Genomic DNA, 14725 nt, shown 5'->3' with positions numbered 1-14725 from the left:
AATGTTCTACAATATTGGATATAGTTTATTTAATGCGAGGGATTAGAGAGTTGAATGTAACCCATTAGCACACTAATCGTGAAATCTCAATAAAGTATATGAATAATATAAATTATTGTAATTTTTAAAAAAAAATTCTTCGAAGTAAAGTGTATAGCTGCCACTATAAGTGTAACTTACTGAATAATAAATAACTATATGTATCCAAGATAACATGGTAGGACATTGGAAGAACTCAAAATCTCATATTAAGAAGTATGAAAGTCGAGTCATTTTCAAAACATAAGAGTGAGAATGTCCAATGAATTAGAAGAAAACCTACTAATTGATATACTTGATGCTTCTATCAAGCACAACGACAATTTGCCCATTATCAACGTTGAAACTAGCTAAAACTCGAAAGATGAAAACAATAAACAGGTTCAATAATCTCTAGTTAATAGTACGTGCAATGCAAATCCTTGTGGAATCCATTGAAATCCAAACATCAAACTGGGGAAAAAATGCAAGCAAAAACAATGGTGAATAGCTAATAACTTGTTGAACTTTCAGCACTCAACTACATATCATATCTTACATAACATAAACTGGAAAAAGAAAACCCAACAAAATTATGGGATTTACAGGCTGAGCAAGGTTTTACTAAATTACATGACACTACATTTTACATCTTAGCTAGAACATGACTTCGGATCGAAAATGATTCTCTGAGGAAGACATACTTCTGCTGTTTTTTCCTCCAATGAAAGCTCCTGATCACATGTAGTAAGTTCGATAATGGAATAAGAAGAGAGTATGTGTGTTCTTTTTACTTCTAAGAATTTTCTGCTTAGAACTTGCTCCATCCAATCATCAACATCTTTGTTCCCATATGAAATATAAGCAGCTGCAAGCAATTGTTCCATGACCATCGAGTCAATTTCAAGCATGTATTCTGGTCCAAACACACTGTGGAATATCTTCTTAACGTCCTTTTGAATTTTCTCAGCAAGACCATCAAAATCAAATGGCTTGAAAACTACTACTTGATCAATGTGGTTACAAAATTCTTGTAACCATGTTTTGGAGATCTCAGAAGTGGAGTCGTTATCAGTCCAATCACCATCAATGTCATGTTGGGGATTCTCTTCAGCAGGCCGATTCAAATCCGGGAATTTGTTTGACGTTGGCGTCTTATTACTCCGTTTCACCATTTCAGATATTTCATGATGATCTGAAGATCCATCTATGACATTGAGCTTCCTTTTGCTCATAAAGAAGGGGTTAGGAGTGCTCTTTCTCTCTGTATCAGAGACCGTCTTGCTTCGGTTTGTTTGATCTCCAAAGCTTGAAGCAACTTGTATGCGCAATGGCCAACTTTTTGCTTTCAAGAGTCTTTTTTCAGAATACTTCAGCATTTGCTTGTTGGGGAAAGTTATTTGATGTTCTGTAATCAAAGACGTTGTCGTTGTCATGAATATCGCATTTTTAATGCTAACTTCTCTTCCTTGCAGATCTGAAAGTTTACCAGTTTGAATAGCTTGTGACAATCTATTTTGATCAAGAAGTTCAGCTTTGTCGACATTTTCCAGCATAACAATGGATAAGGGTTGCTTTCTCAACTCAGCAGCAACGAAATCGAGAACAGTTTTCCCTCGGAATTCTGCACTGTAACTTCTAACTCGTGGGGTATTGGGATTGACCATCCCATCTTGGGAACTCAAATCAACACATATGAACTGATCCTTATTGCCATACATTATCTCAGCAACTGCAATACCAACTCTTTTTTTACCAAACTTATCAGGACCCACAAAGTTGAACCATATGTCTCCCCTCAAATTAGATCCATGGCGTTGGCGTTGGGATATTGTTTGACTAATGATACTCACAGCCTGATCTTGCCAGAAAACTCTTTCCTTGAGCAATCGAAAGAGTGACTTGACATCCATAGCATTCACCTGTCCTCTTTGTTCAGGAGAGCTGGAACAGGACGAAGATGGTGTGAAGCCATTACAAACTCTACCATTAACCAAATCAACATTTGTCGAGCAGCAGCCTGACAAGTCAGATGGAAAGTCTGCACTCTTAGGATTTAATGGTTTCTTCAGCTTATAACTTGTAGGCAAAGAAACTATCCCCAATCCTAAATCTGTTGTCACAGAACCCGCAGATGGGGAAGATGTTCGATTTTCATCGTCCACACTGGAAATGGACAGGCTGAAAGGAGAGTTGCGGCTCCTTAACTCAAGGTTTTCAATTTTAGGTGTTCCTTCCTGAAGTTTGGACAGGAAATTCTCGTTACTCGCCTTGCCAGATAAAGGAAAAGTATTTGATCTCAAGAGAGAAACCTTGGGCAAATCCATGAAGTTTCTGGAGTTCAAATCTGTGGGTGAATCCTTGTGAGATGAAGCACAGGCACTGGTGCTGGAGTTGATGACAGCAGCATCTTCCCTTTTATCTTCAGTGGCATGGAAACCAACAACCGTTGGAAACATGGGTGCTTCTTTTAATGGTGGACCGTGATGAAGACGCTGACATATATTGTCCCATTTCTTTTGGAACCCTGCAATTTTGGCACTCAGTACCAGTCCATCATCTCTGGTCTGCACTGAAGACATATGAACTAGCTTTTACACAAGAAATGTACAGGATTCTCTAAAGTCTAAACTAAACTACACATCCGTCCTTGCAATGGGTTGTTATAAAAATCCTCGATTACCAAAGCACCATGAAGAGTGTGAAATAAACAGTATAGAAATAGACAAGTATATAGCTTCTATCTAAAACAAACATATCTTAGAGCATGAAAAGCACTGTCATAGCATCGGAATACTGAACTCCTTTATAAACTGATAATTGAATTTGAAAGCAAACACTCACCTTTGCATCAAATGCATCGAAGTTGCTAAGCTCAGTCATTTGCATCCAAGAAGGCAGGCTAGATTGGTACTGCTCGGAAAGCGGGGGAGTAAAAACACCCTTTGAAGCAGCAATTACTTCTTCTTCACAGCTTTTGTCACATTGAAGACAGCGAGAAGGATGTTGGTATGAAACATTCAAAGGGATAGTTGCATCAGAAGGTGTGGAAAAGAATCCACCAAGTGGTACAAATGATCCCATCAAACTGTAATGATCAATAGGATAATTTATAAGATCCAAAGATACAATATAATTAAAATGAAACAGAAAATGGAAATTTTAGAAAAAAGATCAAAGTTGGCTTCTTCTCAAGAAGAAAACATCGATATCTGAAGTACTAATTGACTAGTTACTACCTCTTAAGTAAGTTGAATCTTCATCATCAGTATTTATTTAAATTCATATTCATATTAACAATATATCTATGATATCTTAGAAGGAAAAAAAGAGAGAGATCACCATATTTCTATGAGGATTATTATTATTATTTTTTAGTGTGATCAGACTTCTGAGAATTGAAGCGTGATCCGTAAAGTTGGGGTACACTTCATACCAAAGCTTGTAATTAAAAAATAAAATAAAATAAAATAAAAGCCTCTTAAGAGATATGAGACAATTTTTTATATGCCATCAGCAATCTTGTTTTAATCAAATTTTTAAGTGATGCTCCTCCAGAAACCCTAAAAAACAGAAAATTAGACAACAAAACATATGAATTTGTAAATAATTAAATTTCACTATGTGTATGGCAGATTACAACATAAAGAGAAAAGGAGAATGATCCAATAATGAAACAACTGTTCTTCTCCCTACAGGTTGTTATTATATCTGAACTACTCCAGTATTGACTTTTAAGTCCTTAAAATTCATGAACAAGGTCTTTATGAAAAAGTTTAAATCAAGTTCTAAGAAAGATTTAGAGACTAACCTGGACCTGGGATATGATTCAGGTCTAAGAGAAGTGATGGGCAAAAGATGCAAATCCCAATCCTTCTCAATCGAAGGAAATTTCGTTACAAAACTCAAATAAGTTTCATAGCTTGAAGCGGCGCCGATCAGCCAAACTTTATCACCATGAACGTCGACTAACTTTTTCAATTGGCCAACAACATGGCTTGCTCGATCATCAGTAGAATTTTCGCCAACAAATGCCTTCAAATCTCCGAAATTCACTATCAATCCAGGCTTCGGCGATTGTTCAACCATCTGTACAACTTCCACAAATTTCATATTCAAAGACCCCATTTCGGAATTCTCAGATAAATACCTAGAGAAATCGTTCTCAAGACAAATAGTTCTAACACCGGCAAGTTCCTCCGGCAAGAAATTATCGTTTCGTTTCTCAATAGCGTTAGTGAAACCCTTGAGCGCAACGTAAGCAGATACTCCAACAAGCAAGGGATTCCTTCCCCTGTTTCTCCCCAAAACCTCTCCAATTCTGCGATTGTTGTCGTTGTTATCCCCATCGCGAAATCCAGAAAGTGGAAACAAGAAACCCCGGCGATTAGGATCGGAACAATCCATCAAATTACAGAGGAACAAAGGGGGGCCTCTACTACGAGAAGTATAACGAAGAAGCTGAGGAAAAGGGCGAATAATGGCAAGCTTAATTTCGGAGCTCCGGAATCCGGCTTCACCAAAAACCCTACTGACGACAGGATCGTCGAGTATGGAGAGAAGGAAATGCTGGAGCTCGACTTTGACGCAAGCAATGGAGGATTGGTGAGATAGTTGGTGATACAAATGGAAATTCTCGGGCTGACGGCGCTGGTTGGCCTGAGAGCGTTTAATGGCAGCCATGAGGGAGTTGGAAACGGGAGGGTCATCGGAGATTTGAGTGGAAGGGACTCGATCGAGAGAGACGCTGAGACAGAGCTCGAGTGCTTTGAATTGAAGACGAGGAGAATAGGCGGTGGTTTTACGGGCGCGTGCACAGGCGTCGCGTAGGGCGGAGGAAGGGAGAGAGAGAAGAGCGGATATGGCATGAAGCGACGTCGTTTGAGCATGTCCACGGCGGTGGGCCACAGCCACCGCCTCGTCCAGCGCGTGAGCTGCATCTGGTGCTAAACATTGCCGAGCTAAACTTACCGCCGTTGGCATCACCGCCGAGCATACAAATTTAAGATATCAAATTCTTTTTTTTTTTTTAATATTTATTATTATTATTTTTCCTTTTAACAATAATAATATGCAACTTTCTTTTTCTCTTTTTTTTTTATTTTTTATTTTCTGTTTTTGAGAAAAAGAAAAAGAAAAAGAAAAAGAAAGAGCCTCTATCTCACTCACTCTCAGTGTTTCTTGGAGAAGGAAAAGAAAATGAGATGAAATTGTAAGAAGAAGAGAGAATTCCAAATATAAATGAAATGTGTATATATATATATATATACACAATAAAAAAGAAAAGAAAAAGGGGGGATGACGTGGCAAGAGGAATGACAATGGTTGTGAAATGTGGGACCCGAGCAATAAGTGGGGGCCATAGGGATATTGAGAAGGCATTTTGACAACAAAGAAACGCTATAGAGAGGAGAAGGGTTTAGGATGGCATAGATTCTACATATCTTACGCCAAGATCTTTCACTCCCTTTCACTTTTATTTTCGTTCTTTTTCACTTTTTATTTTTTTCTCTAATTAATTTTATTACTATTTCCCTAAAAACAAACCTTTCTTTTTTCTTCTCTTTTTTCTTTTAAACCCTTCCACAAATCCCAAAAATTGCCTCTCATAATTCTAATTACATCCTCACCCCTTCCATAACAACACCTCCAATTCTAAACCGTAATTAAAATGTCTAAACACAAAAGTGATGATAATTTAATATTCTTATATAATCAAATACTATTTGTATAATTTTATAAGTTTGATGGTCCAATTTTAAATTTGGGATGGTTTCTCCAACTTCATTTCTAATTTTGGAAGTTATCAATTATCAAACACTTTTAAAAATAATTTACTTTTAAAAAAATTAGGGAGTAACTGGTTTTAGTTTTTTGAAAAAGTTTAAAACAAAGTTTTTAAAAACTATTTTTTATTTTTTAATTTTGACTAGACTTTTTTAAAATATGAATAAAAAGTAGTTATCGATAAAAAAAAAGATTTAAAAGCTAAAGATAGATTTATAAGCTTAATATTATTATATTTAAGTAGTACTTTAATTTCTTGCTTTTTTTTTTTTCAATCAATTTTCCTATTTGGTTTTTTGGAACATTAATAGATAGACAGTGAAAACAAAATAAAGAAATTTATTTAATGGAAGCAATGCTTGTAAGTTTAATATTTAAAAAACAAAAAATCAAATCTACTTTTTTTTTTTACTCAGATTTTAAATTCTTAAAGCAGTAGTTTCTAAAATGGGAAACTAACAACAAATTATATATCTGGAAGAAAATCTAAGTGTACAATTAACAATAATTTTGACATGACTGAAATCACTTTTCTTTCGAATATTAGATATTTGAAAATTATTAAAATGACTAAAATCACTTTTTCAAATATTAGATATTTGAAAATTATTAAAATGACTAAAATCACTTTTCAAATATTAGATATTTGAAAATTATTAAAATTGATTATAGAAAAATCTAAACTCATTTTAAATTGATTTTTCAATAATTAGTTAGGAAGTGATTGACCCTCATTTTATTCCTTTGTTAAAATACCAAATTTGCCCTTATGTTTAAGAATAAATTTTTCCATTTTTAGATGCTTGAAACCAAACATCAATATGTATCCATAAAAATTAATTTTACAAAGTTTATTGTACTTAAATATCTTTTTTTGAGATTGTTGTATCACTTTCAAACATGCATGGAGTAATTATCAAATGCAGTGACATTAAAATAAAACAGGGTTGACAAAATTAGGGCTAGGCCAAAATAGTTAAGAGAGGGAAGATGGTGACATGATTCTCAATCATAAAAATAAAATCTATTATAACTTAAGTCTCAAACATGAAGTAGAGAGTAATAGCTCACTCTACTCAAACTAAAGTAGAGAATCCAAACGACTGCAGATAATTATCAAACGAGACCTAACATATGAACGAAGAATGATATTAAAGTAAAACACACAGTTAATAGAATTAAGGTGAGGCAACAAAATATCAAAGAGAGATGAGAGATGGTAGTGATTCTCAATCATAGAAATAGTGGTAAGAGAGAGAGAGATGAAAGGAAAGATGGTGTAATGTAATGTATCCACCAACTAAGGGGTGGGGGCCAAGAGGACACACAACATTGGTGAGTCACACTCAGTGTCTGCCTACACTCTTATATAATTTTATTTCACTTTTGATGTTTACTATATTGGGTGCTTCTTCATTGAGTTGACTCACCAACCAACTTGTACCCAACTCGGTATTCCATGTTGCTGTTTATGCCCACTCCCCAACCCACATACACAACACACTATAAAGTTAAACTTAAACTTAAACTAAAACTAAAGTAAAACCCTTCCCTTTCTTTTTTCTTCTTCCTTCATATCATTTCATATCATATCATATTCATATTCCTTTTCACTCCACACAAAATTATTATTCAAAAAAAGCTTGAAAGTGACACAATTCAGAAAGTAACACTCTCAATTCCAACCACCACCATACACATTCCATTCATATGCAACATAGGGTTTAATTCATTTTGAAACCTCCTCTTTTGGAATATGGACCCCCCCTCCTCCTCTCCCTTCTTTTTCTTTCTTTTTCTCCCGTCCTACTCGTCTTAAAAGTGATTCATAATAAAGGCCGACTTAGATATTCTATCACCTAAATCTTACCTTCTAACTCCCTTTATTTATTTACTGTATTCTAGTACACTATACTGAAGGAATTTACTCTTTTCTTTCCGCGCGAAATCACTCCTTGAATTAGAGAGTAACATGTGGGGATGATAATGTGAGAAAGGAAAGGAGGAAGGGGTTAAATTTATAAAGGTGTTTGATTTGATGTGTTTTTTTTGTTCCTACCTGCTTTCCTTTCCTGTGCTTTTATCACTTTTCCAAAACCTTTTCAGTTCCCCTCAATGTACCAAACAACCTCTTCTTAGATCTAACCTTTTTCAGCCAAACTCCCAATGACCAATCCCCCTCTTCTCTCTCTTCTCCATCTTTGCTCACCTTAATCTTTTAATATATATATATATATATATTATTATATAGAGTTGACTCAACCACTCAAATTCTTCATTTATTTTTCCTCTCCAAATACACACACACATATATAAAGCAATGTCATGATGTATGAAAAACAATATTTACCTATGCGTTGTAAACCTGTAACACAAACAGTCTCCTTCAAGATGTTCTTACAATTTAAAAATTAAAGCAGAAAAAAAATTTAGACACTATACAGTCACGAAAATTAGAGCAAGGAAGAAGTTAGCCCTATGTGTCTCAACTTTTACAGAAAGCAAATCTTTAGAGGAAAGGGAAGGAAAATGAAGACCAAAAAACATAATCAATGTAATAAGTTTTTCACTGGAACACGTGGTCTCCCATGAATGGATAAAATTCTAGTGGGCAATACAGAAAAAGTTGTAAGGGAATCGTATCATGTAACTTTTCTTTCTTCTAATTCCGATTTTGTTGGAAGTGAAGAATCAAACCATCAACTTTTGGAATGGTAATTGATGTTTTTATCTATTACACTAATACTATATGTATCATATCAACGACATGAAAAAGAGAGCATAAATACGAATACCAATTACATCAAAAACTGATAACTATAAACAATCATTCAAATATTTTCAAGTCTTGACCATTTTAACTCTCATAAGCATAATTTTCTAAAATACTGACGCATGTGTATCTTTACACACAAAGCACTATGCATAAATTCTCAAAACACATAAATCAAGCCCCCTTTAACCAAAAACTAAGCAAAAAAGGACGGATCCTTATCCCATTAATTGATGATATCTGCTCAAATCTATGAAAAACAATTGATTATAGTTCGCACTTCAAATACAAAGTAATAGCCAATCTCAGGCAGTCCACATGCATCTTTTTGGCTACTGATGTTTGAGTTATTAAAGATGTAGGGCCAATTAAAACAATTATCTCTCTTCCAACAACTCATCATCAAACTCTCAGTCTACAGAATCTCATCCCATAAAGGGAGAAAAAAATCCTAAGCATATAATTTTTGCAATAACAAAGGGTATAACGTATTTTCCACTTTTGCAGCAGTGTACATTTATTCTGCATAGAAGCTAACCAAATATAAATTCATAGGTTCTCTGCTCCCACTAAAGCAATTGGAGAGAAAGAAAGTGTGTGTGGAAGTAATCAGTCTGCGATAGAGATGGGAAAAAGATAGATTCTAGGAATAGAGGATCCACAAGACTTTGCATTATTTTCTGCAAAAAAAAAAAAAGCATTTGGCTTTTAGCTACACGTTGTTTTCTTTTTCTTTTTTCCCTCTTTTTTTTTCATACCTTTTCTGCTTTGCTTCTACCTTGTATCTATGTGCATAATTATCAGGTGTCAATAATTAAGGTAGTCTGATTGAATTTTAAGTACAACTGCCTAAGCAATTGAAATTGAACCCAAAATCACCCAACCAATTAGCTAAAATATTCAAACAACTAATGCTTACTCAGTTTTACTAAAGTTTAAGTAGACCCAAATAGTAAATCCTATTATTTCATTTTTTGGACAAACCAGGACATGGGGATAACAAACGTTTTTGTTTGCTTAACCCAACAAGGGAGCAAGTTTCATTTTATTTCACACACTTCATCATGGGAACAATCTGATTCATAAAACTGGCACCTATTGAACGTCGAGTTGTTATTACTCGAACAGAAAAACCAGGTCTACAAAGTACCACACACCCACAACAAGGAGGAAAAAGAAATCCAAATGAGATCTTCAATACCATAAATTTAAGCATATATGTAAGATAAACAGAAAGAGACAAATATATATAGCCTTGGTAAAGTCTCACAATACAAATACCTACACAATCTGTTCTGGATTCTTGTTCCTGACAATATGTTAACTCACTTGAAAGTTTGGTCATTTTCTCACTGTCCATTCACAAGAAAAGAAATGAAAAGGTTGATCAGGTAGGTTTAACCTGAAGGTTTTACTTATTTAATTCTCTTGAGCTATATCTCACAAAAAAAGCTATGAATTCCCCCTCATGAAACCATATTCTCTACGCATCAGACAACAATAGTGGAGTTGAAAGGACTGAATGAAGTGCTCAAAAGAAGTTTGAGGCTGAAAAGTGGTGGGGGAGGTGGAGGTGGAGGGGGGACTATGCAGATCTGCAGCAGTAGCTGTCATTCATGGCAATATTCAATAATGCCATGTTAAAGGAGATCGAGTGGGGCTGTGAAAATAAATGAATAAATAAATATATTAGAGAAGAAAGAAAGTTGAAAAGTTTGGAGAAAATCCAACAAACACATTTGGATGGACAGTCTAATATCCAACTTCAACTTCATTTCCATATATATGGAGCAGTTAGCTTTTACACAAGTTAGCTGTTTATGTTGATCTTCTATCTGTTTTCTCTACTATAAAAAAAACAAACAAGAATATATTTAGGGTTTCCAATCTTTCATATGTTCGTTAAAGGTATATTGCCGGTGTTCTATCAATTAGATCTTAGGCAAAAGAACATCAGAAATTCTTGGCCTCAATCCCTCCTTTAAACATTTGAATAAATAAGATTTTCAACCAGAAACTGCAAGAGCTAGACAATAAAACGAGGAAAATAAAGTCCCAATTAAAAGAGGGATTAGTTGCTTCTTTAGGGGACCAGAAACACTGCAGAAATTCCCTTTCAATAAATTTCCACTCAACAAATAAAATTAAGAGAAAAAGATGATAGAATTTTATAATATTTTGGGAAGATATTCAACCTTACTCTCACTTTTGCAGTTGAAAACTACATAACATCATTACTGAATAAGCTTTTTCCAATAAAGAGTGATGGGATTTGACTTTCGTCCACTAATGCACAAATATTTTATTCCTCACTCTCATACGTATCTACTTTCTCATTAAAATTGCAAGTGGCCAATTTCCAATTAGTTATGTTATTCAATCAGATTGCCAACTACTAAACGTCTAATTGGTCAATTAAAAAGACAGCTAGAGAGTAATACAAGGTGTATATCTGGTAGTAAATGGACCATTAACAAATGGGAAGGGCAATTATTCGTGCTTATCACACTTTCATTTCTCCATGATCCTTAGTTTCCTATAAATGATACTCGAAATAGCAGAATAATAGTTACTCTCAATTTATTGGCAATAGTTGAACAGTATGGTTAGTGCTGATCATACATTTCTATGTGCATTTCCATGTACTAAGGTCTAAGGTTAATTCTAAGAGAAACAAAAGTCCAAATGTGTCAAACGAACAAGCTGTTTTAGCCTTTCAGTGGGAAAACATTCATAAAAAGCCAATGGTCGTGCAGAAGAATAGGTCCCGATGCCTAAATGAACAAAAAAGAAAGAAATATGATATAAGAAAAAAGTAAGTGAAAATGGCTTTCATATTGAAGTGCACGCTTAGAGGTTTATGAATTTATGGAAAATGAAACAAAGACATCAATCAAGAGACCCGGCGAATAAGCCTTGTAAAATGGAAGTTTCAAGTAGTTCTACAGAACTGCGTTAAGATAAGTATAAAACATTCTACAGGCTAGGTAAACACCAATAAGGAAAAAAAATTGAATCGATATACGTACTGTTCCCTACTTTATTAGATAAACATAGTCCATAAATTAATTTATCCAAATTTGTTCAATAGGTTTTGTCACAATTTTCCGTTAATTATGAATTTTGGTCAAAGTGGCCACAAATATATTCAACCCCGTGTCATCTGAAATTATGCAATCCCAGCACCATGATTTAACGTGCTTGTCGCATAAAGGGTGGTGGATATGACTGCACTCTTTCATTTCCCTTTATATTTTTTTGACACTTGCAGAATTTCTTTGGTATTGTAGTAATTGTTTTGATTCGTAATGCGTTAGGAACAAGGTTGTCATAGTTGGAAAATCCATCTTTGCTATAAATGGATGTTCTATTTCTGACATGACACCAACGACTACAAATTTCATGAACTTTTGAACAGAATAGCCCACTAGGCAATAATGACCGAGCTACAATCTACCCATCAAAACAAGCTTGGGGAAAATCAAGCTTGGTAGTTTTTGGTAAGAAGGGCAATTAGATGCTAGTTCCACCCTTTAGTAATTTCTGACACATAATTACAGCACATACGAATGCCAAAAGTGGTGATAGCCAAAAGTGGTGATAGCCACTACGCCTTAGCCAAAACTCAAAATTACTTGAGCATAAAAACTCAAAATAAAAGAAGAACGATGTGTGGCATGGAAATATAGCTTAGGCGAATTGGCATGAACAACCTTGGCCATTGCATTTAAATAAAAAGACGTAACCTATGACACAAGGATGAGTGTCATAAGATTAACTAGCATTTGTGCCATCAAGTGTAAAACATAGTCAAACCTTGTCTAAGGCAAAAGGCATTGCAACTCCACACCTTTTTTAAAAATCATAAATGACAATGCCAGTTTACTGAAGGGCCAAAGGGCCCCTTTGATTCATTGTTATATATCACAACTCAAAACTAGTTAATTTTTAGCATTTAAACTTAATCCTAATATCTTATTTTGACACAAGTAATTTTATTTTATCAAGTTCGTTCAATAAAATAATCTAGAAAAATTTAAATAAAGAATACAGAAATCAAATCTATAAGTTTTCTAAACTCACCATAATAATTGAAATAGATTCTAAAAGAATTCAATGTTCCACTCAAACACATTTTTTTCTATTCAATGAATATCATGTATATTTGAATCACAACCAAACAAGATCTTAAGCATCACTACTACCCAAACCTGCATAAGGTATATTTTTCTTTTAGTTACTATAGTTGTAAATAATTTGAACAAAATAAACTCCCCCACTTAAAAAAAAGGGGTCAGAAATAACAAAAAGTGAAGTAATAAAGTATATTCCACAAAGCAAATAATTTAGGGTAGAGTTGATTAACCGCACCAAAGCCTAGCCTAATCTCTACATAGAACAGTGGAAGAACCTCTTCCCACTAGTATCTTCTTTTCTAAATTAGTACAGAAATATGCTGGTAGCCTGCTTGTTTGGCCCACCAATGACCCATATGCTTTATAATGCTTCAATCACTACAAAAAAAAAAAGTCTAGCAAAATACTCAATAATATCCCCCCCACCCCAAAAAAAAAAAAAAAAGAAGAAAGAAACAGGAATTTCAATTATGTGATTATGGTATGTGGGGATGGCTATTCCTGAGTAGGAGATGCGTATGACTCTGTCCAAGCACAGGAAGCGATCCCTGGACTGTGGAAAAAGTTTTTTCTTTTCCACGTAAAGAAGAAATTATAAAGTTGTTGAAATTATGGAAGGGAGAAAATTCTTTTAGGAAAAAAAAAAAAATTGAAAAGGGAAACAAGAAGGGGATATTGAGGTGCGGTTGGTGGGTGTCTGAGTGGATTACTTTGTCTTGATCTTTAGATTTTACCATAAATAGTAAATATATGTGTGTTGTGCTTAGTGGAAGAACCTGGTTCTTACTCCATTACCTTCCCTGATTTGGACATACTTACACTTTGAATTCAGACTCCAATTCTTAATAGCGATTTCTTTTCTCGTTTTTCAAAAGTTTTTGCCCACTTCAACATAGCATTTTGAACATAAATCGAACTTTACTTTTCAACTTTCGAAGTAGTAAAGTGAGACAAACAAAGAGACAAAAAAACGAATCAAATAATAACTTTGGTTGAAAAATCCTCCGATTCTAGGGTTAGATATTTCCCTGTGAAATTCGCATATCAAAATTATATTCAATGTTGCAGAGATTTCACATAATTGTATCAGTTAACAGGAACAAGATCCAAGACGCAGTAAAAGCTCCAATCTCTAATTGGATAACCATAAAAAAATAATAATAAAGAAATAACATAAAGACATACTAACCTTCTTGCTTCTCCGGCGGCTTCCATTCCGTCTTCAAAAAATCTCTAATCAACGCAGAGCAATTTGATAGATCAGTTCTAAAAAAAATTCTGTTCAATTGCCTCACGTACGAGTTGGTTAGAATTCATTAGAACACATTTCTTTTCCCTTCGTTCCACAAATGGAAAATTCAGATTTCATCAATTATACAGGTTAAAAGGATAGTATGAGCGCATATATATATATTTAGAAAGCCTTGTTTGAATTGAACATCAATCTTCAACCTTGCTTGGATACCCTCCAACACAATATAAATAGTGATTAACCCATGTTCATACATACAGCTTCTGCAGCAGTTGTTTGAAAGAGGAGAAACTAGATTGAATCCTTAATTACATACATTTTGTTTGGTTACCACCACAGTTATGATCTCTTTGATAATATGAGTTGAAATTGTATATGTTCTTTGGGTCATAGAGACACACAAAGATTTGGACTCTACAAGAAAAAAGTTGCTTAAAATATGATAGAGCCCAGCCCAAGCTTGACATCATGAGTCTATCCCAACTCTAATATTTGGGCTTAGCTTCTTTATTTTCCTTTCGTAAACAAATCAAATACATCATAATCTAATAAATCCTAATAATATCTCCAAGGCTAAATTATTTAGTTTTTTTACTTAAAATATTTCCTTAAAACTTTTTATAAAGCTCAATTGCAATACACACCAATTCGAGGGATAATAAATATCAAACATTTAAAAAAAATTACAAATAGAACTATGTATATCAGTCTATTTATTTGATTGTTATATTTCTAACTACATCCTTCATAGACGTTTCT

General features: G+C 34.2%; 1 protein-coding gene and 1 long non-coding RNA gene across 2 annotated transcripts; both read right to left on the bottom strand.

The window, feature by feature from the left end:
- Positions 1-443: 443 nt before the first annotated feature.
- LOC101216395 (protein SMAX1-LIKE 7) lies at positions 444-5250 on the bottom strand. The gene is made up of 3 exons (XM_011658112.2): positions 3830-5250; positions 2863-3106; positions 444-2585 (listed from the first exon to the last, which is right to left on the bottom strand). The coding sequence occupies exons 1-3, from the start codon at positions 4999-5001 to the stop codon at positions 672-674; spliced, it is 3330 nt and encodes a 1109-aa protein (XP_011656414.1). The 5' UTR covers positions 5002-5250; the 3' UTR covers positions 444-671.
- Positions 5251-8775: 3525 nt separating this feature from the next.
- On the bottom strand, positions 8776-14321 carry LOC116404794. The gene is made up of 2 exons (XR_004217871.1): positions 13904-14321; positions 8776-9258 (listed from the first exon to the last, which is right to left on the bottom strand). It is a non-coding gene; the product is annotated as an uncharacterized LOC116404794 (long non-coding RNA).
- Between the last annotated feature and the right edge of the window lie 404 nt (positions 14322-14725).

This window comes from Cucumis sativus, chromosome 6 (genome assembly GCF_000004075.3).
Source record: "Cucumis sativus cultivar 9930 chromosome 6, Cucumber_9930_V3, whole genome shotgun sequence".
Lineage (NCBI taxonomy): Eukaryota > Viridiplantae > Streptophyta > Magnoliopsida > Cucurbitales > Cucurbitaceae > Cucumis > Cucumis sativus.
This window is presented reverse-complemented; position numbering and strand designations above follow the sequence as displayed.